Source organism: Acomys russatus, chromosome 32, assembly GCF_903995435.1.
Source record: "Acomys russatus chromosome 32, mAcoRus1.1, whole genome shotgun sequence".
NCBI lineage: Eukaryota > Metazoa > Chordata > Mammalia > Rodentia > Muridae > Acomys > Acomys russatus.
Genome location: NC_067168.1, coordinates 29,776,083 through 29,800,253, shown reverse-complemented (window position 1 = coordinate 29,800,253; position 24,171 = coordinate 29,776,083). Strand labels below are relative to the sequence as shown.

General features: G+C 47.4%; 1 protein-coding gene across 2 annotated transcripts in view; it reads left to right on the top strand.

Annotated features, from left to right (window-relative positions):
• Positions 1-613: 613 nt before the first annotated feature.
• Tf (transferrin) overlaps positions 614-24,171 on the top strand; it is a 45,488-nt gene continuing 21,930 nt past the window's right edge. The window contains exons 1-15 of one of the 2 annotated variants that reach the window (XM_051140756.1): positions 614-779; positions 1,955-2,127; positions 5,353-5,461; positions 6,186-6,362; positions 7,051-7,183; positions 8,443-8,498; positions 8,968-9,146; positions 10,111-10,288; positions 11,871-12,022; positions 13,340-13,430; positions 13,984-14,016; positions 16,298-16,453; positions 17,758-17,887; positions 20,719-20,783; positions 23,874-24,058. In XM_051140756.1, the coding sequence (XP_050996713.1) occupies positions 737-779; positions 1,955-2,127; positions 5,353-5,461; positions 6,186-6,362; positions 7,051-7,183; positions 8,443-8,498; positions 8,968-9,146; positions 10,111-10,288; positions 11,871-12,022; positions 13,340-13,430; positions 13,984-14,016; positions 16,298-16,453; positions 17,758-17,887; positions 20,719-20,783; positions 23,874-24,058 (1,860 nt within the window). In that variant the 5' untranslated portion in view covers positions 614-736. The remainder of the gene's footprint in view (positions 780-1,954; positions 2,128-5,352; positions 5,462-6,185; positions 6,363-7,050; positions 7,184-8,442; positions 8,499-8,967; positions 9,147-10,110; positions 10,289-11,870; positions 12,023-13,339; positions 13,431-13,983; positions 14,017-16,297; positions 16,454-17,757; positions 17,888-20,718; positions 20,784-23,873; positions 24,059-24,171) is intronic. The other variant, XM_051140757.1, reaches the window with a different exon arrangement.

Genomic DNA, 24,171 nt, shown 5'->3' with positions numbered 1-24,171 from the left:
CTTGGCCCTTGTGACTGTTCCTAGCCTGGACTGTCCCCACCAGAAGCTCAGGGGTAGGGGCACTTTCAGCCCTAGGGCAGGCTGGTCCTGGCAGAGATGGAGAGAGAGAGCAGTCTTAGGAGTGTTGCCAGGGTTACCAGAGGAGAGGAAGTGAGTGCTGCCTCTCGGATGGAAGCCCGATTTTCCTCCCTTTATGTTTCTTCTGGGGTGGGGGGGCGAGGGGTTCTAGTCCTGGATCCAGGGCAGTTCCCTTCCCTCTCCAGCCTCAGTCTCCCCTTGTGAAGCTGCTGGCAAGCAGAAGCTCTTGCATTCGTTGGGGGGTGGGGGTGGGGTGGGGGGAGGGCTGGGGGTTGGGGGGCGGGGGGTTTTGGAGTTCTGGAGCAAGGCACTCCAGCCCAAGCGGCTCTACCAAGCTGCTCCTGGCACCGAGAGAGCAGTGATAACAAAGAGTGGATTTTTGGTTTAGGCTTCCTTCTAAACAGCCTTTTTTTTTCTTCCTTGTGGTGGATTCCATGTACAGTTCTGTCCCACTGCTCAGGAAATGAGGTGATCATCAGGGCAAGCAAGGAAGGGGGTGGACGCGGGGCGATTGGGCAATTGGGCTGCACAAACACAAGAGGTCAAAGATTGCACCCAGCCCGGCCCCCTCCGGGCATAAAGGAGAGCGGGTCACAGGCAGGCAGTGCAGAAGCGGGTCGGTCTGTGCTCCCCGCTCCTCGCCACACACACCGGGAAGATGAGGTTCTCCGTGGGCACCCTGCTGGCCTTTGCGGCCCTGGGTGAGTGTGGGCTGCCACTGCAAACTGGCTATGCTTTTCTTACAAGCTGAAGGCTGGAAGCCCCAAGAGCCTTGCCCATTGCTTCCTCCATGCCATATCTCCAATTTCTTCCATAACTTAGGAATAACCGTGACTCTCAGGCCTCTGGGGACCTTCTTTAGTTTCTACCTTTTATTCTGTGCGCCTCACGCTATGTCCAGTAATTTGCAGACATGGGATAAAGTGTTAGAAAACTTTTAACCAGTTTACCCAGGCACTACACGGAGCCTTTCAGTGTGGTTAACAACGTCCAGGGATCTAGCCTTGCTCTCTTTTTATGGTCTGTGTGGGATTTGAATTAAGAATTCTTGAGTTCAAGACAAGCCTGGACTTCTCCTGGGACAGGTAACTACAACACCTGCTTGGGAGGGTCAGGTGAGGGTGATGTCACAGGTGCCAGTCACACCAGAGGGGGTCCTGAAGACCCAAGTGTCTGCCCTAGTTAGACTGCAGTTACCATTTGTCGCATTGTTGGAGCCTTCTAGTTTCAGGGTCCTAACGGCCACCTCCCCTCTGTTCCACTCTCATCTCTCTCCTGTTGGCCGTCAGGGCAGAACAAAGGGCTCTCTGCTGTGGTCAAATACTGAAACCGGTCAACTTGAAAAAGGCTCCCGTGCTTGTTCGCTTAGGGCACCTTGTGTGACTGTGCAGTGACACATGAGCAGGCATAGAATTTACAATTTAGGTGAACTGGTTTGAACTAGTTGGAAGAGGCTAGAGAGCCTGCCATTTGATTCCTCCCTGTCCAGGGTAGAATAAAAGGAAGGAGCTGGGGCACTCAGTGTCCCCGTTGTCCTCCCTTAGTCCCTAAAGGACTGCTGGCTTTGCCCTCCCCCCTGTCCCCACTCCATGCTTAGTGCTTTGTGGACCTTGCCGAGTCAGCATGTCAGCCCCGCTGAGTTACCCAAAAGGGAACAGATGTGACGAAAGCCAAGAGTGCCAGGTCTCATGGATGGCATCTCTCTATCACACGGAGTTGAACAGTGACACAGTTGAGGGGGGAATGGATGGTTCAGCTGGGACGAAAGCCAGAACCCCAGCACCCAGGTGAAAAGCTGGGTACAGCAATGCTCTGGGGAAGCAAGCAGAATGGAAAAAACCCCGGGGGACTTATGCCTCTGCCTTCCTTCCTACAGGAGTATGTCTGGCTGTCCCTGACAAAACTGTAAAATGGTGCGCAGTGTCAGAGCAGGAAAACAACAAGTGCATCAGCCTCCGCGACCACTTGAAAGCTGTCCTTCCAGCTGATGGTCCCCGGTTCGCTTGTGTGAAGAAAACCTCCTATCCTGATTGCATCAAGGCCATTGCAGTAAGTCCTGCTGCCTAGCATGATAGGAGGCTGCAGGATTTGCTTTCTTTGGACATTTTGAAATAACTCTTTACTCACGGGTAGGAGGCAGATAAGTGGGGGTGGTCAAACCCTGCTGCTCTTCAAATCACTTCAGAATGGAAACAGAAGAGGGTGTGTTTGCTGTCCATAAGGCAGGAGAAAGGTGCTCCAAAGGGTGGCTGTGTTGAGGCACTTTTCTACGAACTCAGGGGGAAAAAGGAATGTCTGTGTTATCAATAATTATTGTCTAACTCTGCAGGGAAGCGCTCTTCTCTCACACACTATGTCTTCTTCTCCCTCCCTCCTTCCTTCCCTCCTCTCTCCATCTCTTGCTTGTTCCTCCCTTTCCCTTCCCTCTCTCCCTCCTTCCCACTGTCTGTCTGTCTGTCTCTGTGCCTTTCTCTGTCTCTGTGACTCTCTGTCTCTGTCTCTCTGACTCTGTCTCTCTGTCTCTTTGTCTCTCTGTCTCTGTGTCTCTGTCTCTGTCTCTGTCTGTCTGTCTCTCTCTCTCTCTCTCTCTCTCTTTCTCTCTCTCTCTCTCTCTCTCTGTGTGTGTTGCTAGACACATGCTCTAACACTGTCTCATATCCCCAACCATGTAGGTCCCGGACACATACTTGGGAAGAGTGAATTTATCGGGAAAGAGTTAAGCGTAGTGGTTCCAGATAACAACTGGTCCCTTTGTTTTCCACTCGTTACTCCTTCAGCACTGCTCTTGTATGTCTGAGCATGTCAGTCCCTCTACCTGCTCATGGAGATGCAGGGGTTATGTAAACACTGATTATTTTTACCCTCATGGTACCCACAACCTAGGAAGGAGAGAAGAAAGGCTTGCGAGTGAATAACCTATTTAACAAAGAGGAAGAATGGTGTTCCAACAGGTACTCAGAGAATACTTCTTTGGCCCCTGTAGTCACCGCCAGTCTCTTTGAGAAGGAAGCAGTGTAGCTAAGATTCAATAGATGACCCTGAGTAGGGTTCCCTTCTGAGAGCCACGGATAATTACACCACGAATAAACAGCACACACAAAGGCAGAGGCACACTGGTGTGAGTTGTAAGCAGGAAATTGGAGAAAGCTCTTAGGTAGTGCAGGGCAAACAAGATTTGTAATTGTGATTGCTGTCAGTAGGGGGCAGAGCTGAGCTCCATTCCAGTGTGTGCAGAAGGAAAGTCAACATTTTTGTTTTTGTTTGGTTTGGTTGTTTTGTTTTGTATTAGGTTTTTAGAGACAGGGTTTCTCTGTATAGGCCTTGGCTGTCCTGGACTTTGTAGACCAGGCTGGACTTGAACTCACAGCAATCCACCTGCCTCTGCTTCCCAAGTGCTGGGATTAAAGGTGTGCTCCACCACACCTGGCTACTAAAGTGGGCATTTTTAAAGGCGATTAAGAGAGGGGGAGTGCAGGAACTCAATAGAGCCAGGGTGATGAGTATCCAAAGATCGCTCAAAGGGAACCAATCTGGTGAGGCTAGCAATGCCAGCGGACTGGCAGATATTAGGGTTCCATTTTCACATGAAGGGGGGAGATAGATCCCTTGTCCTTCCTGATGGATATATATATCAAAGAACACACACACACACACACACACACACACACACACACACACACACACACACACACACACGCACTCATGGACATACACACCCCTTCCAGGTCCTGGACAGAAACACTCTGAGTTCCAAGAGATGCATACCCACACCTGAGCCTTATTTTCACTCATGGAAAGGAAAGTGAAGGCCTGTCTTTGGTTATGTTCGCCCAAGGTGGTGTGCTTTCTCAGGCAGACACATGAGAGGGCTAGGCTATCCTAGGGATATAGCCTTACGCTGGAGTATGGCCAGGCCTCTAGATGGAGGAGCTTGGGTAGACTTGTCATGTGGGGACAGTTCACCACAACATGAGGAACTGTATTAAAGGGTCACAGCATTAGGAAAGTTGAGACCCACTGCTCTAGATCAAAGGCAGATGGATTCATTTTAAGACTAAGTTAGAAGGCAGCCCATCTGGGGCCTCTTCCCCACTGCTGGGAAGTGATCTACTTTTCACTAAGCCTTACTAGACCTTACAAATAAAAAGACTTTAAGTAAAGAGAAAATAGGCTGTAGGCATAGTTGGAATAGCTCAAGATTTAAACACAAGAGTGCAGCAGAACATGGTGGTGTATTCTTGTAATTCTGGCACTGTGTAGTGAGGCAGGAAGATCGTGAGTTCAAAATCATCCATGGATACACAAACTGCCTTAAAACAAATACCAACAAAGTTGAACATTGAAAAAAGCACAAGCTAAAACAAACAAGCAATGTTGAAGTAATGATGATACGCAATAGACCAGGCTGTCTGGTCCCAAATCCAGCTGCATGTCTCAGCAGCCACATGGCATGCCAGAGTGGCTTAACCTTTATATGCCTCCATTTTTTCCTCACTTGTAAAACCTGAACTGGGATGGGGTGGGGTGGGGGTGTTGCCTGTCAGGTATCTAAGTAGACAATTAAACCCAAAATGAAAGAGGATGACCCCAAACCTCGAATCCTCCTGCCTGTATGTGCCTGGGATAACAGGTGTATGTGACCATGGCATGGTAGCGTCTACTGTTTCTCATGGGTCCAGGACTGTAGGGAAAAGCAGTGAGCCTTAAGTCAGTGGGAAGGCAAGTGGCGGCCTAGGAGCTTACCGGAGCTCTCAAAGCACCAGGGTCTCTAATGAAGGAGTCCTCTGTGTGGCCGAGCACGGAAACAGATATAAGGACCTAGCCACCCACAGGCCCCTGAGTGCTCAGCTACAATCCTATCCGTGCCTACAGGACACTGGCTGTGTCCACTTCTGGAGAGAGGCAGAGGGGCACTTTTCCCCTGCCACCAAGCCTGCCAGACAAAGCATCTACAATTGCTGAGGGTAAATAAATATTTTTGGCCAGACACTGAACACATCATCATGGGAAAGACAGGGAGAAACAAAACAAAACAAAACAAAAAAAACCAAAAACCAAAAACAAAAACAAAACTCCGTTCCTTTCTCTACGCAGAACAAATGAGAACAGCAGAAATGGAATCAACCCGCGCCAGCAGGGTTGGATGTGTTTTGAGTAGACTTGCAGGCTTCTGACCCTGAACCCATGGAGCAGGCCCAATCCCTCTCTATCTGTCCTGGCTTCCTGAGACCTTCCTGGGAAGCAAGAGGTTCACGGGGTCTCGTTCTCTTGTAGGCAGGTGAAGCAGATGCCGTGACCTTGGATGCCGGTTGGGTGTATGATGCAGGCCTGACTCCCAATAACCTGAAGCCTATAGTAGCAGAGGCTTACGGGTCACCTGAAAGTAAGTTCTCCTAAAGTACCCAGGAGGGGGTGCCATGGGTTAGTAGACATTAGATCTCATTTTGTAGGCAGGTATCAGATATTAGATACTAGCAAGCATCTTTTTGATGGGAGTCGGTGGGGAACACGAAGACCTTCTAGGCCCCCAGACACAAATGAAGGCATCTGGGGATTTTGGGCTGGTTGAAAGCTGGTATGGCCCTTCTGAGTCAGGCATCCTCATTGGACAAAGAGAGCAGGCTGGGGTTCCAGCTTGGCCTTCGTTGGGTCTGGTGAGATGTCCAAGCCTCCCTGGAGCCTCAGGTGCCATGTACGAGGGAGAACCCACCCTATAGCGGAAGCCCAACAGTCCAAGAAGTGGTCTGAGATCTCTCTGATCGTCTCTATCGCTATACCAGAGGACACCAAATACTTTGTGGGGGGGCAGGGAACGTGAGCCGCTGTTGTGGCTCCACATTCCTGGAGGCCTTGGGCTGGTAAGAGTGAGGTCAATAAAGCATCTTTGGCCCACGTGCAGGTGCTCCTTGAGCCTTTGTTTTCCCAGAATGATGCTCCAAATGGACCATCTGTCTTTAAGCCTACAGAGGTTTCTCTGGCTTCCTACAACCCAGTTCTACCTAGGTTACCCCCCTGGGCTTTCTCTTCCCTCACTCACAGCCGAGCACTGCTAAGCAGGGCTTCTCTGTGCCACGTGAAAGTCCTCCATTCATACGCCCCTGTTTCAGATCCACAAACTTTCTACTGGGCTGTGGCCCTAGTGAAGAAGGGTACCGGTTTCCAGTTCAACCAGCTCCAAGGCAAGAAGTCCTGCCACACGGGCCTGGGCCGGTCTGCAGGATGGAACATCCCCGTCGGCTTACTTTACTGTGACTTGCCGGAGCCTCGCAATCCTGTTGAGAAAGGTGAGCTGTCGTCTCTAGTCTGGATATCCTTGCTGAAGTCACACAGTCAGGGCTAGTCAGATGGGTCAGCTGAACTCCAAGGTGGTGGAGGGAGAGCGAAACGTCTAGAGAGTGGCAGGTTTGTAGCACTAGCTCACCAAGGGAAGTGGCAGCTGAGCCTTTGCTGTTGTTGTGAGTTCTCCACACCCAAGCAGAGGCTGTCCTGAGGAGGGAATCAAAGGGCAGATGGGTCCATGTTGATTTTCATATCCACTTTAGTGGCTAGGCCTGCCTACTCTTTCCCCCATCCCCCCCCCCCCACCCCCGCCCCATCCCACGCCTCCCCCACCACCACCACTAAAGGATGCATTGGTGCCACCTGTTGGTCATGAGGTTGTCTTGCACCTCTCTAGGCTATTCTGTGGTCCTCAGAGGCACCCTTTTTCTGAAAGATCTGGGAGCACAGTAGGCCAACAAAGGCCTAGCCTTGGCTGGCAGGAAGTATAGCTGGTGTCCCCGGGAAGCAGGGTGACTGCAGGGCAGGGGTTAACCTATTCCAGTTTTAGAAATCCTGCTTAGCACATGTAAAGGTGAGGCAGGACTGTGCTTGCTTCTTTTATTGCTTCTTGCCCCTGCATTCCCTCACCAGCCCAGGCTGGGTGAAGGCATTGTACTTATGTCCTGTTGTCCATTTGTTTGTATTGAGCAGCTTTGGCCACATTCTTCTCGGGCAGTTGTGTCCCCTGTGCAGATCCTGTGGCCTTCCCCCAACTGTGTCAACTGTGTCCAAGCTGTGGCTGCTCTCCTTCTCAACCATACTTTGGCTATACAGGCGCCTTCAAGTGAGTGAGATTGTCGCTCTGTGTTGGCCAGTGCTGAAAGTCCTCAAATGGGGGTTCTTTGCTGACCCAAAGCAGTTCCCCACCTGCCTAATGGTATCTAGGTGGCTTAAACTCCTCCCAGAGAGACAGGGTACCCTGCCCCCAACAGTACATGTGGCTTTTAAAAAAAATTTTTATTATATATATATATATATATATACATATATATATATGGTATATATATAAAATAAAAATTATATATATATCGATAATATTCTTTCCTTTCCCCCAACTCCTCCTAGGGCCCCCCAAATATACCCCACCCCAACACCAACATCAAATGTCAAAACAAACAAAAAGTACACGGGAGGGAGGGTGAGGTGGGGTGGGGGTGGAGATCAAAACAAAACATGAAGTCTGTTTTGTCTTGGCTAACTACCCCTGGGCATGGGACCTGCCCTGAAATGTGGTTGATATATTTCCTTGAAGAAAAGTGATTTTTCCAAGCAGGAATCAGATTATCCAAGCCTCTTGGTTAGGAGTGGGACTTTGTGCCATGTCACTGGTATCTTGCTCTCCCTCTCTGTACTTTGCTGTTGTTTGTGGTGGTTTTTCTTTAAAAAAAAAAAATTTTTTTTTATTTGTGTATATAAGCACCCCATTTGCATGTATGACCACATGCGAGAAGAGGAAAACAGATTTCATTATAGATGGTTATAAGCCACCACGTGGTTGCTGGGAATTGAACTCAGGGCCTCTGGACAAGCAGTCAGTGCTCTTAACCCCTGAGTCATCTTTCCAGTTCTGTTTTTGGTTTTTCAAGACAGAATTTCTCCTGTCTTGGAACCAGCTTTGTAAAACAGGCTGGCCTTGAACTCACAGAGACCTGCCTGCCTCTACCTCCTGAGCGCTGGGACTAAAGGTGTACGCCACCACCGCCCATCATCTTGCTCCCTCTTTTTGCTTTGCTTAGACCCCGAAGTCCACATAACCAGGATAGAAATACAATCATCTTCTATACTAAGGACTTGAACCTTTTTTTACATTATACTATTTTCACCTTCTTTTTGCTACTTTGGGGTACAAAGTGAGGGTCATCCATCCTGTGTGGGCTCATCCCCCATCCAGCGGCACTCTGAATGTCCGCACCCCACCCTTGAGCTGGCTCTGCTGTGGGGGCTGCTCAGGCACAGTCCTTATGTGCAGGCTGGCTGTGTGATCTGGACCAGGAGCAGGGCCTGCCTTGTAGGAGTCCTTATCTGTGTGCTTCTTCCCCACAGGTGTCTGAAAGATGGCGGTGGGGATGTGGCCTTCGTCAAGCAATCAACCATAAAAGGTGAGTGATGGGGAAAGACCCTGGCAGGTTCCTGATTGCCCTTTTCATAGGCAGTAGTCAGACACTGGCATGTGGGTCTTCTCCACTGTCACTTCTTGAGTTTCTGTGTGTGTAGAGGCAAGTACTTTTGGGGTCTCTTCCTAGATACATGGGCCTCTTTCTATCACTCAAACCCCACAATGGCCCTACCTCTAGGGCAGAATTGTTATAGCCAAGGTTTGGAGGTTAGCTTGACTGACCTTGGCCTGTCAGCAGTCTTGCTCAGACTCATGGGATGGAGGCAGTCATTGCTACACTGGCCCATAGAAGCCTCCATGCCTTTCTGACTGTAGGCTCATCTTCCGGCATATTCATTGGCTCTCAGAGATTCTCCCAGGCCTTTCAGTTCAAGCCTCCTATGATTACAGGACTGCAAAGGTAGGGAGGGGCTCAGCCTGCCATGGGCTCACCTGAACTTCCCTCTCCTTAGAGGTCCTGCCGGATCAGGCCGACAGGGACCAGTATGAGCTGCTCTGCCTTGACAACACCCGCAAGCCGGTGGATCAGTATGAGAGTTGCCACCTAGCCCGGATCCCTTCTCATGCTGTTGTGGCTCGAACTGTGGACGGCAAGGAGGACCTGATCTGGGAGGTTCTCAAAGTGGCCCAGGTATTTTACCCACCGTCCCGTCTCATGCTTGCAACTCTGTGCTCAGATCTTCCTGACATCTGGACACACTAAGGCAGTCCTTGTGTGTTCAGGATACAGTGGGGGACCCTGTCATGTGTCACCAACCTCTCCAGCCTTCCCAGCTGGGACTCCTCATAGAGTAGCAGGTGTCTCCACTGGTATCAACATCATCACCTCCATCATCTTTTTTAAATCTAAGGTAGTCCCACAAGGCCCTGAGAAAAATCCCCCTAGCACTCAGGGAGGCAGAGGCAGGTGGAGCTCTGTGAGTTCTAGGACAGCCAAGATCACACAGAGAAACCTTGCCTTGAAAAACAAAAACAAAACAAAACAAAACAAAAAACAAAAAACAAAAAAAGAAAAAAGAAAACAAAAAAATCCCAGAAGGCTCTGCTGTTCCCCCAAAAGGTAAAGAGAATCTCTCTCTCTCTCTCTCTCTCTCTCTCTCTCTCTCTCTCTCTCTCTCTCTCTCTCTCTCTCTCACACACACACACACACACACACACACACACACACACACACACACCACATGCACCTTGACTGCAGAGGGACTGACTTCCCCTGTCAGTTCTACACCTCTTGGCTGGGGTTGGTTAAGACAGATGCCTCTGGTCCCACCTACTCATCTGTCCATCAAGAGTTTAAGTGTCAGGCTCTGCACTACACACCCTTTATGTTCTCAGCCACCCAGGGAGACAGGCTCAGGAGCACAGGGAAGGAGACTACGGCATGGTCCTTACAGGGTACTGACACAGAAGGTGCTAGGTGATGGGCATGCCTAAATGCCTTCTCTCCTGACACCTCCAAGTTTTCTGTGTTTTTAAAATCAGTTTCCTGGAGATTTTCCTTGTTCTCTTTGGTCCTGCTTTTATTCCTGTTGATGTTCACTGCTCTGTTTTTGTTTGTTTGTTTGTTTGTTTGTTTTGTTTTTTTCTGGAAACAGGAACATTTTGGCAAAGGCAAATCAAATGACTTCCAACTATTCAGCTCTCCTTTTGGGATCAACCTGCTGTTTAAGGATTCTGCCGTTGGGCTGCTAAAGGTCCCCCCAAGGATGGACTACAGGCTATACCTCGGCCATAACTATGTCACTGCCATTAGGAATCTACGGGAAGGCGTGTGTAAGTACTCAGGAGAAGCCAGGTGACCCCAGAAATGCGGGGGAGCCCCAGCAAGGTCAAGAAGCAGCCATAGTCTTTCTGGAGACTGAAAGCCTCTCCTGATCTCCCTATTTCTGTCCTGCTTGTGAGCCCAGGGCGGGACTGATGCTGGGTGGCATCAGCCATGAGAGGGCCTGGAGGTCACCAAGGGCTTAAAAGGCTGTTCACCTTCTGAATGACTTGAGCTGGAACTAGAATCCTTCCCACCACATACACCTGGACTGCTCCATGCCCTTTATGGAGCTGATTAGACTATTACAAAGTAAACAACTTGGAGTTTCTGCAGATTGCACATCTCTTGCCAATACTGTGGTCATCATGGGCACAATGAAGCTGGAGGTGCAGGGAGGTTGATCTTTCCCTGGCTTTCACTGGAGGCATTGGAGGTTTGCCTAATAATTTATACATCCAGAGGATATATATATTGAACGCCTAGCCACAGGCTCTGCTAGATGCTGGACTTACAAACATGTATTGGATTCTGTTGTCCTGGGACTTTCAGGCCAGGGAGAGGACAAGTGTTTGAGAGATGGTCACCCTTATGAACAACTAATTACAAAGCAAGAGAATGAAAAACAATAAAGTAGCAAGGCCTTACAACAGTGAAAAAAAAAAAGTCAAATGGATCCTGGGCCCGGGGTTGAGCTAAGGCCCCCTTAAGGGAGTGATATAGGGACCTAGCCTGAAAGATGGGCATGTGTACATGTATTTACTCTGTCTGTCTGTCTATCTATCTGTCTATCTGTCTATCTATCTATCTATCTATCTATCTATCTGTCTATCTATCATCTATCTATCTACCTACCTATCTATCTTCTATCTATCATCTATCTATCTATCAATCTATCTATGTTATGCTGGTCATGTATTATACCAAGCCCATGTTGCGCTGCTTAAACAGCAGGGTGCCCTTGTGAATGAGGTGAACATGTCCTCTTCTCCATTAGAGCTTACATTCTCCCACATGGAAACCTATGACAAACAATGAACATAGTTAAAATGCTATTTGAAGAAAGAAGGAAGGAAGGAAAGAAGGGGAAAAGTTCAGATGTTAGCCTGTCCTGAGGTTAGAGAGTTGGCTTCTCTAAAGAAAAAGCTGGGGTCTGAAGAGATGACTCTGTGGTTAAGCACAAGTATGGCTTTTGCTAGGACTCTAGTTCGGTTCCCAGCACCCATATTAGACAGCTCAAAACTGCCTGTAACTCTAGTTCCAGAGGATCTGATGCCCTCTCCTGGCCTCTGAAGGTACTGTACTCACATGCACACACACACACACACACACACACACACACACACACACACACACACACACACTTAAAATTAAAGAAAAAAATCTTACAAAAAAGGAAAAGATGACTTATGTATGAGATCAACTAAAGACAGTCTGTATAGTATTTGCTTTCCTAGATGATTATGAGCTCCTTGAATGGGATGTTTGCTTATCTCATCACCTGCATAAAGCAGTTAGCAGCATTGACATACAACAGACAGCAGCAGGTGCCTCTCCTTCCTGACTCCTCTTCTTCTTCTTCTTGTACTATAGGCCCAGAAAGTTCTGGTGACAGTGCCCCAGTGAAGTGGTGTGCATTAAGTCACCTTGAGAGACTCAAGTGTGATGAATGGAGCGTTAACAGCGGAGGGCAAATAGAGTGCGAATCAGCAGAGACCACAGAGGACTGCATCGACAAGATTGTGGTATGTCCCTTACACTGTGGCCTGATGGCACACTGCATGGTGGAGTCAGCGAGTGTAACTAGAGGACTGTGGAAACCCCCTGTCCAGGAACCTTGCTTTCCTGGTTTGACTTTAGCACCTCAGGAGGTTAGGGCCTTAGTTTGTGGTTTTGAAGGATGCCTGTGGGACTCAGTTCACTCTTTAGCACACTGAGAGGGTAAACTGAGCCATTCCTGGGGAACGAAACTGGACCACAGCAGGAGCGCCACTGGACTTACAATATGCCCTGATGAGGGTGAAAGGGCTCAGTTTTGATTTTGCAGGCCAGTACACATTCGCTTAGTTGATCAGGAAAAGTGTTCCTTGTTTTTAAAAAAAATCCTTGTTTTAAAAAAGCCTGAGGAAGAAGAAAATAAACACCCCTCTTACTTGGATCCTGTCATATCGGTGACTTCGCACCTCCCACCTCATCCTGTCTTGTGAGCCTTTCTTGTTTCTTTCAAACCCTGGCATTTCTGTCATCGAGAACACACTGAGGTTCTGGAGGGATGGCGTGCCTGGAGAGGGCAAAGAATCCCCAACCTCTCAAGCCCCTACCTCCACGTCTTGCTCCACGGAGCCCCTCCATTTGCCTGTCTTTTGTGTTGAATCCTTTGTTGTTGCTCTAAGTTACTGCTGCAGTTGCTGGTGGCGGCGGTGGCAGTGCTAGCGTCTTTTGAGATAGGGTCTCATGGGGCTGATGTTGGTCCATTACTACCTGAGGCTGAGGCTGACCTGACACACCTGGTCATTCCATTTCCACCTCTCGAGTGTTGGGATTATATGCCTCTATGCCACCACCTAGGCTTGGATCTTTGATAACAAACCCATAAATTTGACATCTATTGACCACACTGGGATTTCTTGCCACTGTCAACTGGTTCTTCTGGAGTTTCTCAGCTCTGCTAAGAGCACTTAAAAATAACCACATGCTTTCTAAGCTATCTATCACAGAGTGCAGCAGACCTCCAGCTCCATTCTTCTATCTTCATTTTAAAACATCACATTATTTTAGCTACTCCCTTTTTATTGTTTTGTCTGAGTCAAGGCAAGGGAAAAAAAAAAAAACCCAAACCAAATTAATACAGAGCCTGCTAACTCAAAACCCGGAGTCTGTATAAAAGTATGCTAACATCTGGGTGTGCCTGACTGATTATCAGGGGGTCCAGTACTAACACACACTGTTGCCCTGGCTTTATAGCTTATTCTGGAAAAGGTCTTCAGGGAGACGGCCTAAAAGGGGAGGTGGCACAGGAAGTAGCAACTCTTCATTTGCTGTGGCTTGCTATGTCTTTGCAGAATGGAGAAGCTGATGCCATGAGCTTGGATGGAGGCTATGCCTACATAGCAGGCCAATGTGGTCTAGTGCCCGTCCTGGCAGAGAACTACGGTAAGGGCGGGAGAGTGCTTTCATCTTTCTGAGCCTTGGGGAGAAGAGAATCATAGCCCAGTTGATCTCACAGCCACCATAAAGTGCTCCCTGCCTGAGCTTCTTCTCAAAGTCTCTGAGACCACCTCACCTAGACTCTCCACAGTTGTCCTAAAGGATAAGAGCTGGTGACACCCTCAGTCCCCGCTATGAGAGTTCTGGTATAAAAGGGATCCTACTGCAGAGGACATATGGGATGTCTGGGAAACCTTGCAATATCTAGAACTCCTGCTTTTCGTGCCACCTTGTTGCAGGACAAATGCATCCAGTCAGCATCCCACTGTGGGCTTGGTGCACAGTGAGCTAGACCCATGAACGTCAACAGTTTGTGAATGAATCCTAGAGGTCAGCAGCCAGGTGAACTCCCAACATCTGGAGAGTCTAGCCTTATCATACATGAGTGATGTGTGCAGTTTTGTCCCCCTTCCCCCCTTTTTTTCTGTTTGCCCCATGAGAATGGCATGCTTTTCCAACCTATACATAAATGTTGAATGGCTCCTTTCTTTTCTTGCAGAGAGCTCTAATTGCCAAACTCCAACAGAGCAAGGTGAGTTGAAACTTGTAATCTACCGGAAAGGTAGAGTCTCACTGTTGGGAGAGGTGGCAACATTTCTAAGTCAATGGAGAGATCCAACTTTAGAATGCAAAGTGTGATGAGAGGCTAGTAATTGATCAGGAGGGCGATGACTTAGACGCAGGACTTCTCATTTCATGTTATAACGTAAGTATGGTCCTCAGTAAGGACTCGTGAGGGGATGCAAGGATTCAGAACTTATGAGTGGTCTAGGGTCCTGGAGACAAATCTAGGGTCTTCCCATCACTTCCTACCACTTTGGATCACATAACGTTTTCAGAGTTTAGATGAGAGTTGGCAAAGGCCTTGCAGGATCGAGAAGAGAGCTTAAAATGTTGATGTTTGGAGCATGGAACTGCCTGACTACCCAGCCAGCCTGGGCTCAGGACACCAGCCTACCCTGTCTCTTACTAGGGTTTTAATTAGGGGTGGATCTGAAAAGATGACATAAGAGCAAAGCAGGAAGTGACAGCCAAGGGACACCAAGCTCCAGTGCTTAGTCTCCCTCAGGTTTATTCCACAGAACCTGGAGTGTACAAGTCTGAACCTTCCCTGTAGCTGGATACAACCTCCCAATGTTTAGCATATCTAGAAAGAGACATTGTTATATCCATGGGTAATAAGGATTGTTTTCTGTTGGAGAGAATATTTTGAATTAATTCAAATAGAAAACAGAATTGCCGGGGGCGTGGTGATGCAGCCTTAATCCCAGCACTTGTGAGGCAGAGGCAGGCTGATGTCTGAGTTCAAGGCCAGTTGGTCTACAAAGAGAGTTTCAGGACAGCCAGGGCTATTACAGAGAGAAACCTTGTCTTGAAAAACCAAAACCAAAACCAAACCAAACCAAACCAAAACAAGGCCAGGTGTGGTGGTGCATGCCTTTAATCCCAGGACTAGGGAGGCAGAGGCAGGTGGAACCAACTTGGTCTACAAAGGGAGTCCAGGACAGCCAAGGCTACACAGAGAAACCCTGTCTCAAAAAAAAAAAAAAAAAAAAAGAAAAAAAGAAAGAAAGAAAGAAAATTAAAAAAAAAAAAAAAAAAAAAAAAAGAAAAGAAGAAAGAAAAAAGAAAGGAACAAAGAAAAGGATCACAGGTTGGTGTTTTAGCCCTGGTTGAGGTCACGTTTGTGCTGCTGAAAATGACAACCAACTTGTTCTTGCTGTTCCCATTTTTCATGTTTACCCTTGTATAAAACCGTATCCTTCTTCTGAGAGGATGTCTGGCCTGATTAACCCCGATGCATGTTCATATACAAAGTGTCAGAGTTAAATTAGCTTTTCTGTATCCATTTCTCTGATTTAATAATTTGGAAAAAGAGTTACTGGTTTTTAATTTCAATAACTATATGCATACATGAAAGGGCTGTGTGTCAGGCATCTCTTTAATGATATTGAGTTAATATTTCTATATTTATTTTCACACTTTGTGGGTACATATGTGTATGTGAGCATGTGTGCATATTTGTGATGGCTCATGTGGAGGTCAAAAGTCAACCTCAAGTGGCATTTCTCAGGAGTCATCCACTTTGGTTTATGAGGCGTTTCTTTCTTTTTTTTTTTTTTTTTAATTTATTTATTCTTGTTACATCTCAATGGTTATCCCATCCCTTGTATCCTCCCATTCTTCCCTCCCTCCCATTTTCCCATTATTCCCCTCCCCTATGACTGTTCCTGAGGGGGACTTCCTCCCCTGTATATGCTCATAGGGTATCAAGTCTCTTCTTGGTAACCTGCTGTCCTTCCTCTGAGTACCACCAGGTCTCCCCAAGGCGTTTCTTTTGTTGCCCTGGAGCCCCTTTCATGAGTTAAACTGGCTTACTAAAGAGCCCCAGGCATCTGTCTGTACCCATCTTCCTAGCAATGGGGTTGTAAGCACATGTCACCATGCCTGGCTTTTTTACATGTGTTCCGCTTACGTGACAAGTACTTTAACAACTAAGCCTGGTCCATTCTTTTATTTTTATTTATTTAATTTTTTTCCATTATTTTATTTTTAAGTCGATACATCCAAACATTAAAAACTGTTGCATAGTCATGGGCTACTATGTGGTGTTAGTGCTTTGCTTTTCAAATTCCTCCTGCTAGACTGTCTTGTCTGTCACTGGAGCAGGCTGTCGTGGAGTTCCTTTTATGACACATTGTGTATTTAGGACATCCTTGCTGTCCTAGGGGGACAGTGGCTTCTGCTGGAAGCAGATACTCTGGGAGGCCCCCAGCAGTATTACTAATTCTTTCCTGGCGTCTTTCCCGTAGGGTACTATGCTGTGGCAGTGGTGAAGACATCGGACCGTGACATCTCCTGGAACAATCTAAAAGGCAAAAAGTCTTGCCACACCGCAGTAGACAGAACCGCCGGCTGGAACATCCCCATGGGCCTGCTGTACAGCAGGATCAAGCACTGCAAGTTTGGTGAGCAGAGCTGGCAAAGGAGTTTGGCAGGGGCCACGTGGAAAAAGGGGTGCTGAGGGAGGCTGTAGGAGTCAGGGTGACTATCTCAGCTGCACAGAATGGCCTAGTGAAGATGCACTTCCTTTGCTCTCCCACGAAGACCGGAAGTGAGCATCCCATGGTTGACAAGATGTGGCGGACTCCTTCCTTCTTTCTGCCCCACAATTCCCAGCATAGTGCTCCCATGTTCAAAGCAACGTTATGGCTGCCAAGGCATTCATGATCCAGACAACAATGAAAGCAAATGAAAATTTACCCCAACCATGGTCAGTGTTCGAAAGGAGCCTTCTGCTTGTGAAAGCAATTGTTTTTGATATAACTTCCCATTGTGCAGAACTTAGGTGTATGGCTCTACACCTACCTGCACACACCTAGCACAAGTCAAACTAGATTTTTTTGTTACTGAGGAACAGAGGGAAATGGACACTGTGTGGACACCAAGTGATCTGTGCCACAGGGGTTCTGTGATATGATTGGCGGGGGGGGGAGGGCAGTTTCTTGGGTCCCTTAAGGTGTTGGTCAGCTCAGCTCAGCTTAGCTCCTAGGACTCTTCAGTTTACTGTGTCCTCTGACTACCCTGAGCGGAGTTTGTTTCTCCCTCCTTAAGTTACTGAGTAGAAGACCCATCCATACACACCAGTGTTGACAATGGCTTTGCTTCAGATTGGCTTCCTCAAATCTGGGCAACTCCTTAAAAATGGGAGACCTGTAACCCTGAGTGTGAACTCTGACACCCCAGCGTACGCCGGGATTAGAAATGAGGAAGACATCTTAGCACAGAGATGCTCTGGTAGCTCAGAAACAAAGTCCACCTGGGGCCACAAGCCAAAGCATAGGCTCCTGACCTGTGCTCCCCCCAAACACCAGCAGCGGAAGTGGGGGGATAACTCTACCCACCCCTTGAGCTTTGAGATGTAGCAGAGTGAGTGACAGGGAAGGGGGAACTCAAACCAACCAGCCAACCAGCCAGTGGTACAACCTCAGCGATTCCATTTCTTCATCTAAAGGGATGGTACCATCATGGTGCTCAAAGGGCCCCCTCCACGCTGAAGTGGGGTGCTGGCAAAAGCCTTCCTCAGCCTTGATAAGTTTCCTTCAAAGGCCCACTGTCTGGCAAGTCTGGGTTGGTGGGTGGCAGGTTGCAGAGTGAATTATTTCACACCCTGTTAGCTGTTAAGTAAGCCACTAGAATGAACTCCCTCCCCCACTCCCCCTGCCAACAACGCATACCACACAAGCTGACTTTCTCTTCTTCTTCTGTCCAGATGAATTTTTCAGTCAGGGCTGTGCTCCTGGGTACGAGAAGAATTCCACTCTCTGTGACCTGTGTATAGGCCCAAGCAAATGTGCTCCAAACAACAGAGAAGGATACCATGGTTACACGGGGGCTTTCAGGTAATTTCCCAATCCTAACACATATATAACGCTCTCCTAGTCTTGACCAGATTCCTTTTACAAACTGAGGCGAGGCCTTATGTGATTAGCCCGTTAAGTACTGTACACATTAGGATGAGAGATTTTCCCACCCAAGTGTAGAGATGGATATGAAGGGGCATCCGGGTCCCCACAGACCTCTGCCAGGGCCAGCTGTCAGTGAGATGGATAGACAGGTGACACAACTCAGCAGTTCTTAATGGGGGGTGGGGGTGGGGCAGGAATTTGCTTTCTAGAGAACACTGGCAATGTCTAGGGATGCTTCTGATTGTGATGATGATGTTGGTGGCATTGGGGGGGGGCAGCGGGTGGGGGGGTAGTGGTGGGTGGTAGCAGTGGGGCAGTGGGTGATGGGGGGCGGCACGTGGTGGTGGGGTGGCCGGTGGGGGGGTTGGGTGGACAGAAGCAGATGAACATCTACAGTGCCCAGGTCAGCACTAATTAACAAAGTCCCAGATGTCACCAGTGCCAAGGCAATGGTGTCTTTCTATAGTTGATGACATACTGAGTCAGGAAGTTCGGCTTAAGCTCTTCCATGGTACCCAAGAACCATCCTCATCTTGAGGTATATGGTTGCTACATTCTTCTCTGCAATTATAATTGATAGAATATCTATCATTTTTAAACTCAAAGAATTAAAATTTTTAGCCGGATGTGGTGGCACACACCTTTAATCCCAGCACTTGGGAGGCAGAGGCAGAGGCAGGTGAGTTCGAGGCCAGCCTGGTCTACAAAGGGAGTCCAGGATAGCCAAGGCTACACAGAGAAACCTTGTCTTGGAGAAAAGAAAAAGAATTAAAATTTTAATGTGTGTGTGTGCGTGTGCGTGTGCGTGTGCATGTGTATGCAGGATGCCTGTGGAGCCAGAAGAGGCTGCATGATCCCAGAGCTAGAGCAGGAGGCAGCTGTGAGCTTCCTGGTGAGGGCGCTAGGAACAGAACTCAGGTCTCCTACAAGAGCCACTTCTCGGCCCAGGCACCTCTCTAGCTCCATGCCCATCATGTTTGCAGGTTATCTGTGTACCTTGCTAGGGTATTGTAATTGAGCTATTCTGCTGCTGCACACCTTCTGCTGTGTGGTAGCTCAGGAATCCGTCACCAATGTTCTTGAACTTCCTCATAACAAAGTGAAAAGCAAAGGTCATCTCGACACTCCAGTAAGAACCAAACTGTGAAAGAAAGTCTGAGTAACTCCACATGCATCTCTGATTATACAAAAGAGGATGTGTGGGACACAGGCACGTAAGACTTGGGAGACATAAAATGCACCCCTCCCCCGACACTTTCCTTATCTTTTTTTGCCGATGGTAGCACTCTTGAGCATTACACGTAGAGAGAAAAGACTCAAACATTGCTTATAAAAACATATTTAAAGGACTTCATTTTCCAAAGTGGCTTTATATAGCTCAGATATGACATGCCACCATCAAGTCAGCAGACTCTTAGCTCAGAGAGAAATACAACCCAACGGTGTGAAAGCCACTCCACCTTTTCATTGACTGTCCACGCAACTTTTGGCTGGCTGTGGGAAGATGCAGGTGGTTGTCCTTGAAGCAAGAGGGGAAAGGACTGGCCAGCTGCTTAAGAATCGGATTTACCTGTGTCCATGACTTGATACAGAAGCACACACAAGCACAACACCTGTGTGTGTCTGCTTTCAAAGAACTGTGGCAAAAAAAATAAAATAAATAAAATAAAATAAAATGGCAGAGCCATACACAAAAGAGATAATGTTGCTAGTATTTCTTTCTTGGAACTTCTAGAAGATAAATAGTAGTTCAGAACTAACTGTCCTCAACCTGCAATACAGATGCCTACAGGCCTTGCTGGAGTCAAGGGCATCTGTATCGGGCTTTGCTATTTATTTCCTGTGTTCCCTCCACCCCCCCCCCCAAAAAAAAAGAATGAGAGAGGGGGATAGAGAGAAGAGGGGAGATAAAGAAAGGAGAAAAGAAAACACCCAAACAACCCAAAACAAAACTGAAACCCATACATGTTTTCTGAATGTTAATGTTATTTTTAAAATGGATTCAAAATACCCAAAATTGAAATTTATGATGGAGTTGTAGTCTCTCAAAAATGTTGCACAAGCATGTGTGGCTTCAAAAATCTAAAGGGATGGAGTTTTTCATCCACATTTCAGATAATGGAGTCATCACTATACTACACAACTGGTCCCCTATTCCCCGTGTTCATGTGAGGGGCGGGGGGAAGGATGCAATATACTGAGAAGCTGTACTAAAACTTGCTATGTAGAAGGTGGGGAGCTGGCTAAGTCTGTAAATGCCTGCCACACACATACACGAGGGTCTAAGTTTGGCTACCTAAAACCCACATAAAAGCCAGGCACGAACATGTGTGTCTTTAACCTCGGCATGTGCAGATGTAGGATGGAGAAGAAACAGGAGGATCCCTGGAGCTCACTGACCAGCCAGCTTAGCCAAACTGAGGAGCTCCGGGCTCAGCTCCAAAACTAAGAGGAAGGGCAATGAAGGAAGACGCCTCTGCACACATGTACACATGTGCACATGCAGACACACCCACACAAATGTGCATATACAGCCTCCACCCACGCACAAAGAATCAAGAAAAAATGGTGTGGTGTGTGGGGCTGAGCTTGTGGAACTGCAGAGCAATTGGAACCCTCTGTTTTCCCTTATTCTGCACGTTGGTTAGTGATAGAATGGTCCCAGCACCTGCTGACATCAGGTCAGGATCTATACGGTGCCTCTGAATGACGTCTGTCAATCTGACTTCCTGTCTTCTTTCTCCCCCATATCTGGACTTCTTCAGGTGTCTCGTTGAAAAGGGGGATGTAGCCTTTGTGAAACACCAGACTCCCTTTCAAAACACTGAAGGTATGTGTGCACTTTCTTCTGTTCCCTACAGAATCTGGGACACTGGGATTTGCTGGGATTCAGGGATGTCTCCGTAGATGCAGTACAGATACTGTCAGGCTCTAGAGATTTTATTCTGGGCGGTGGGGGGGGGGTGTTGTTTTTTGAGACAGGGTTTCTCTGTATAGCCTTGGCTGTTCTGGACTTGCTTTGTAGACCAGGCTGCCCTCAAACTCACAGATGTCTGCCTGCCTCTGCCTCCCAAGTGCTGGGATTAAAGGTGTGTGCCACCACCGCCCGGCTTGCTCTAGAGATCTTATTCTCAACTTGTGTGTTCAGTGAAGAAAGAAGCAATCATTCTACAAAAAGGAGCCAGTAACCCCTATGGAAAAGGTCACTGCGAGGTTGGGGGCAGGATATACATGGTGAGCTGCTTGCACTGCCATGTTCAGAGTAGGATGGGGTATATCGAAGCACGCAGGAGCCGATGTGAAGGCCCTCCCATGGCCAAGTCTGGAAATGCTGAACATTAAAATAATGTCAACAGTAAAGGATGACAAACCATAGAATAAAATAAGAACCCACGATGCAATCCTAATCAGGTAAACAATGAAGAAGAAGACCTTCCTGATTGTGGAATGCCAACTAATGAATGTAGAGGGATGGCAAGGTTAGGAGAAGGGTCTTGAGCATGGGTAAGGACATGCGCGCCACGCTTTGAGTGTCACCAAGGGTTAGTGAAGCGTTGCAGTTCCAGCTGTCAATCACGCGGCTCTCAGATCTATTCCCTTCACTGTTCCCCATTGCTGTAAAGTACCTGTGTTCACTTTGGCTGTGGACAACCACTGTGCTCTTTCTCTTCCTCTTTATATTCCCAGCCCCAAGGAGTGCACTGGGAAGACTCTAAGAGTTATCTGAAGGACTGTTAGGTTGATTGCTTTTCCTTCCTTCCTTCCTTCTTCCCTCCCTCTTCCTCTTTCTTTCTTTTGTTCTTATTGTTTTTCTCTTCCTTATATGGCTATACTGAATAAAATCTCTCCTCTCTCTCTCTCTCTCTCTCTCTCTCTCTCTCTCTCTCTCTCCTCTCTCTCTCTGTCTCTCTCTCTCTCTGTCTCTCTCTCTCTCTCTCTCTCTCGTGATTTAAAAAAACATCTTTCTTTACAGGCCTTCCTTCTTGCCACTAGAGTGTCATCCTGATCTTGCTCTTTATTATGTTTGATTTCTTTTGTGCTTTTCTGACTATGTATCTGATTTCTAGGCCTTGACTCTCCACTCTTTATAAAGACTCCAAAGTCTATAACCTGCTGGCTACAGTTTTATGTAGGAGACCTGACCTTCCACCTCCTGCAGCTCCTCGGATTTGCCAAGCTGCTATTTTTACACACAGGATGCTGGCATTGCAACCTCAGTTGGCACAAATGCAAGCCCTTCGCAGGTCTCTTCCCATAGCTTCTGTCTCTATGTAGAGAACCTTGTTATAATTTCCTGCCAACCTTGTCCTTCCCTACAGCCACCTCAGTGCTTGGGAATTAACCCAAGGCCTTGCTTATGCCTAAGCAAGTCTTTACCATATAGAGTGGTGGAAACAATTTGTTTATATTAAAATTTAGTTGAATCCACTGTGCCACATCTACATAAGCACATTCTCATGTGTGAGCACTCACCGCTACTATAAGTGGAAAAAACATCTAAACACTCCAAATATCTATATTGTGTTATAGTCACACCATAGCATAAGATCCAAGGGTTTAAAAGAATGACCTTGAGGGCTGGAGAGAGATGGCTCAGTGGTTAAGAGCGCTGCCTGCTCTTCCAGAGGTCCTGAGTTCAATTCCCAGCATCCACATGGTGGCTCACAACCATCTATAATGTAATCTGATACCCTCTTCTGCAGATAAAGCACTCACATGCAATAAATAAAATAAATAAATCTTAAAAAAAAAGAATGACCTTGATTTACATAATGGCACAGAAGAAGCTGTGATACATATAAGTAGCTGAGAAGGAGCTACAGAAATTTATATAAGTTTAAACCTAATGCTAAGGGGGAAAAAATACCCCGGAAGCTTGTAACATCATGTAGACTCACACAGAGGTAACTGAGTACAAGAGGCATGCATGGAAACACCAAGTGTGATCTCAAGGACTGGAGCCAGAGAAACCAGTGGGACTTAGGAAATGTAGAAGTGAGGGTTTTAGCTTGTAAGTAAACACACTGAGCCTTAGTCTCACATAGTATTTATTCAATTATGGAAAAAGAGTCGAGTGAACAGTGAAAGAAATGAGAAACATCACAATCCTGCTTCATGAGAGAGAAATGAAAACTGGCAAAATAAAATGTCAGGAGGAGCCACGGAAAGCCTGAGGTAGGGCAAAGGTTTTTTTTTTTAATTGACCGGCTGATTGATTTGATTAATTTTTGCAAAAGAGAATGCAAAAAAGGTTAGGCAAGCACATGAGGAGGGATGGTCTCACCTGGGACTAGCATAAAGTCAAACTGAGAATTGTGATGCTGATCTTAAAAGCCGTTTTTCGTTTGGAGCCCCGAGGTGACAGCACAGAGGCAGGGAAACTGGCCTCCAGCGCCATGGTATTGCCTTGGTGGAGCCAGAGGTACAGGGCCTCTGGGGTTGAGACACGCTTCACTCTGTAGCTCTGGCTGGCCTAGAACTCACTATGTAGACCAGGCTGGTCCCAGACTCACAGAGATCCATTTGTCTCTGGCTCCCAAGAGATTAGATTCATGGCGTGCACCACCATGCCTGTCTTTATTTATTTATTGATTTGTTTATTTTAATGCTTCATTGTTGTTTAGCATTAGAATTTAATATAAATGAAGATTAAAAAAAAAAACACCCATAGAAGGTGGCTTCTTTTTTTTTTTTCATTTGGCTGAAAGGGAGGGTCAGAGTGAGTGGTCACTAGTAATCTCTTGTGAGTTGAGTACTACCTGCAATGTACGAGCATGTCCCTTCCTCCCAGCACCGCCATGACCTTGAACATGCGTTTCTGCTGGCCAGGAGGCACAGGCCCTCCATGCACCAGTGGGTCAGTGACATTCCAATGACTAAAATGGTCAGAGCTAGCTGATCCACTCTTTTCTCTACCCAGGAAGAAACCCTGATGCCTGGGCTAAGGGGCTGAAGGAGAGTGACTTCGAGCTGCTATGTCCCGATGGCACCAGGAAGCCTGTGTCCCATTTCGCCAGCTGCCACTTGGCCCGAGCTCCAAACCATGTTGTAGTGTCACGGAAAGAGAAGGCAGCCCACGTTAGCACCGTGCTGCTCAGCCAGCAGGTATGGACTGCCCATGGTCTCCCACTCTTTCATTATTATTATTATTATTATTATTATTATTATTATTATTATTATTATTATTATTATTATTTGGTTTTTTGAGACAAGGTCTC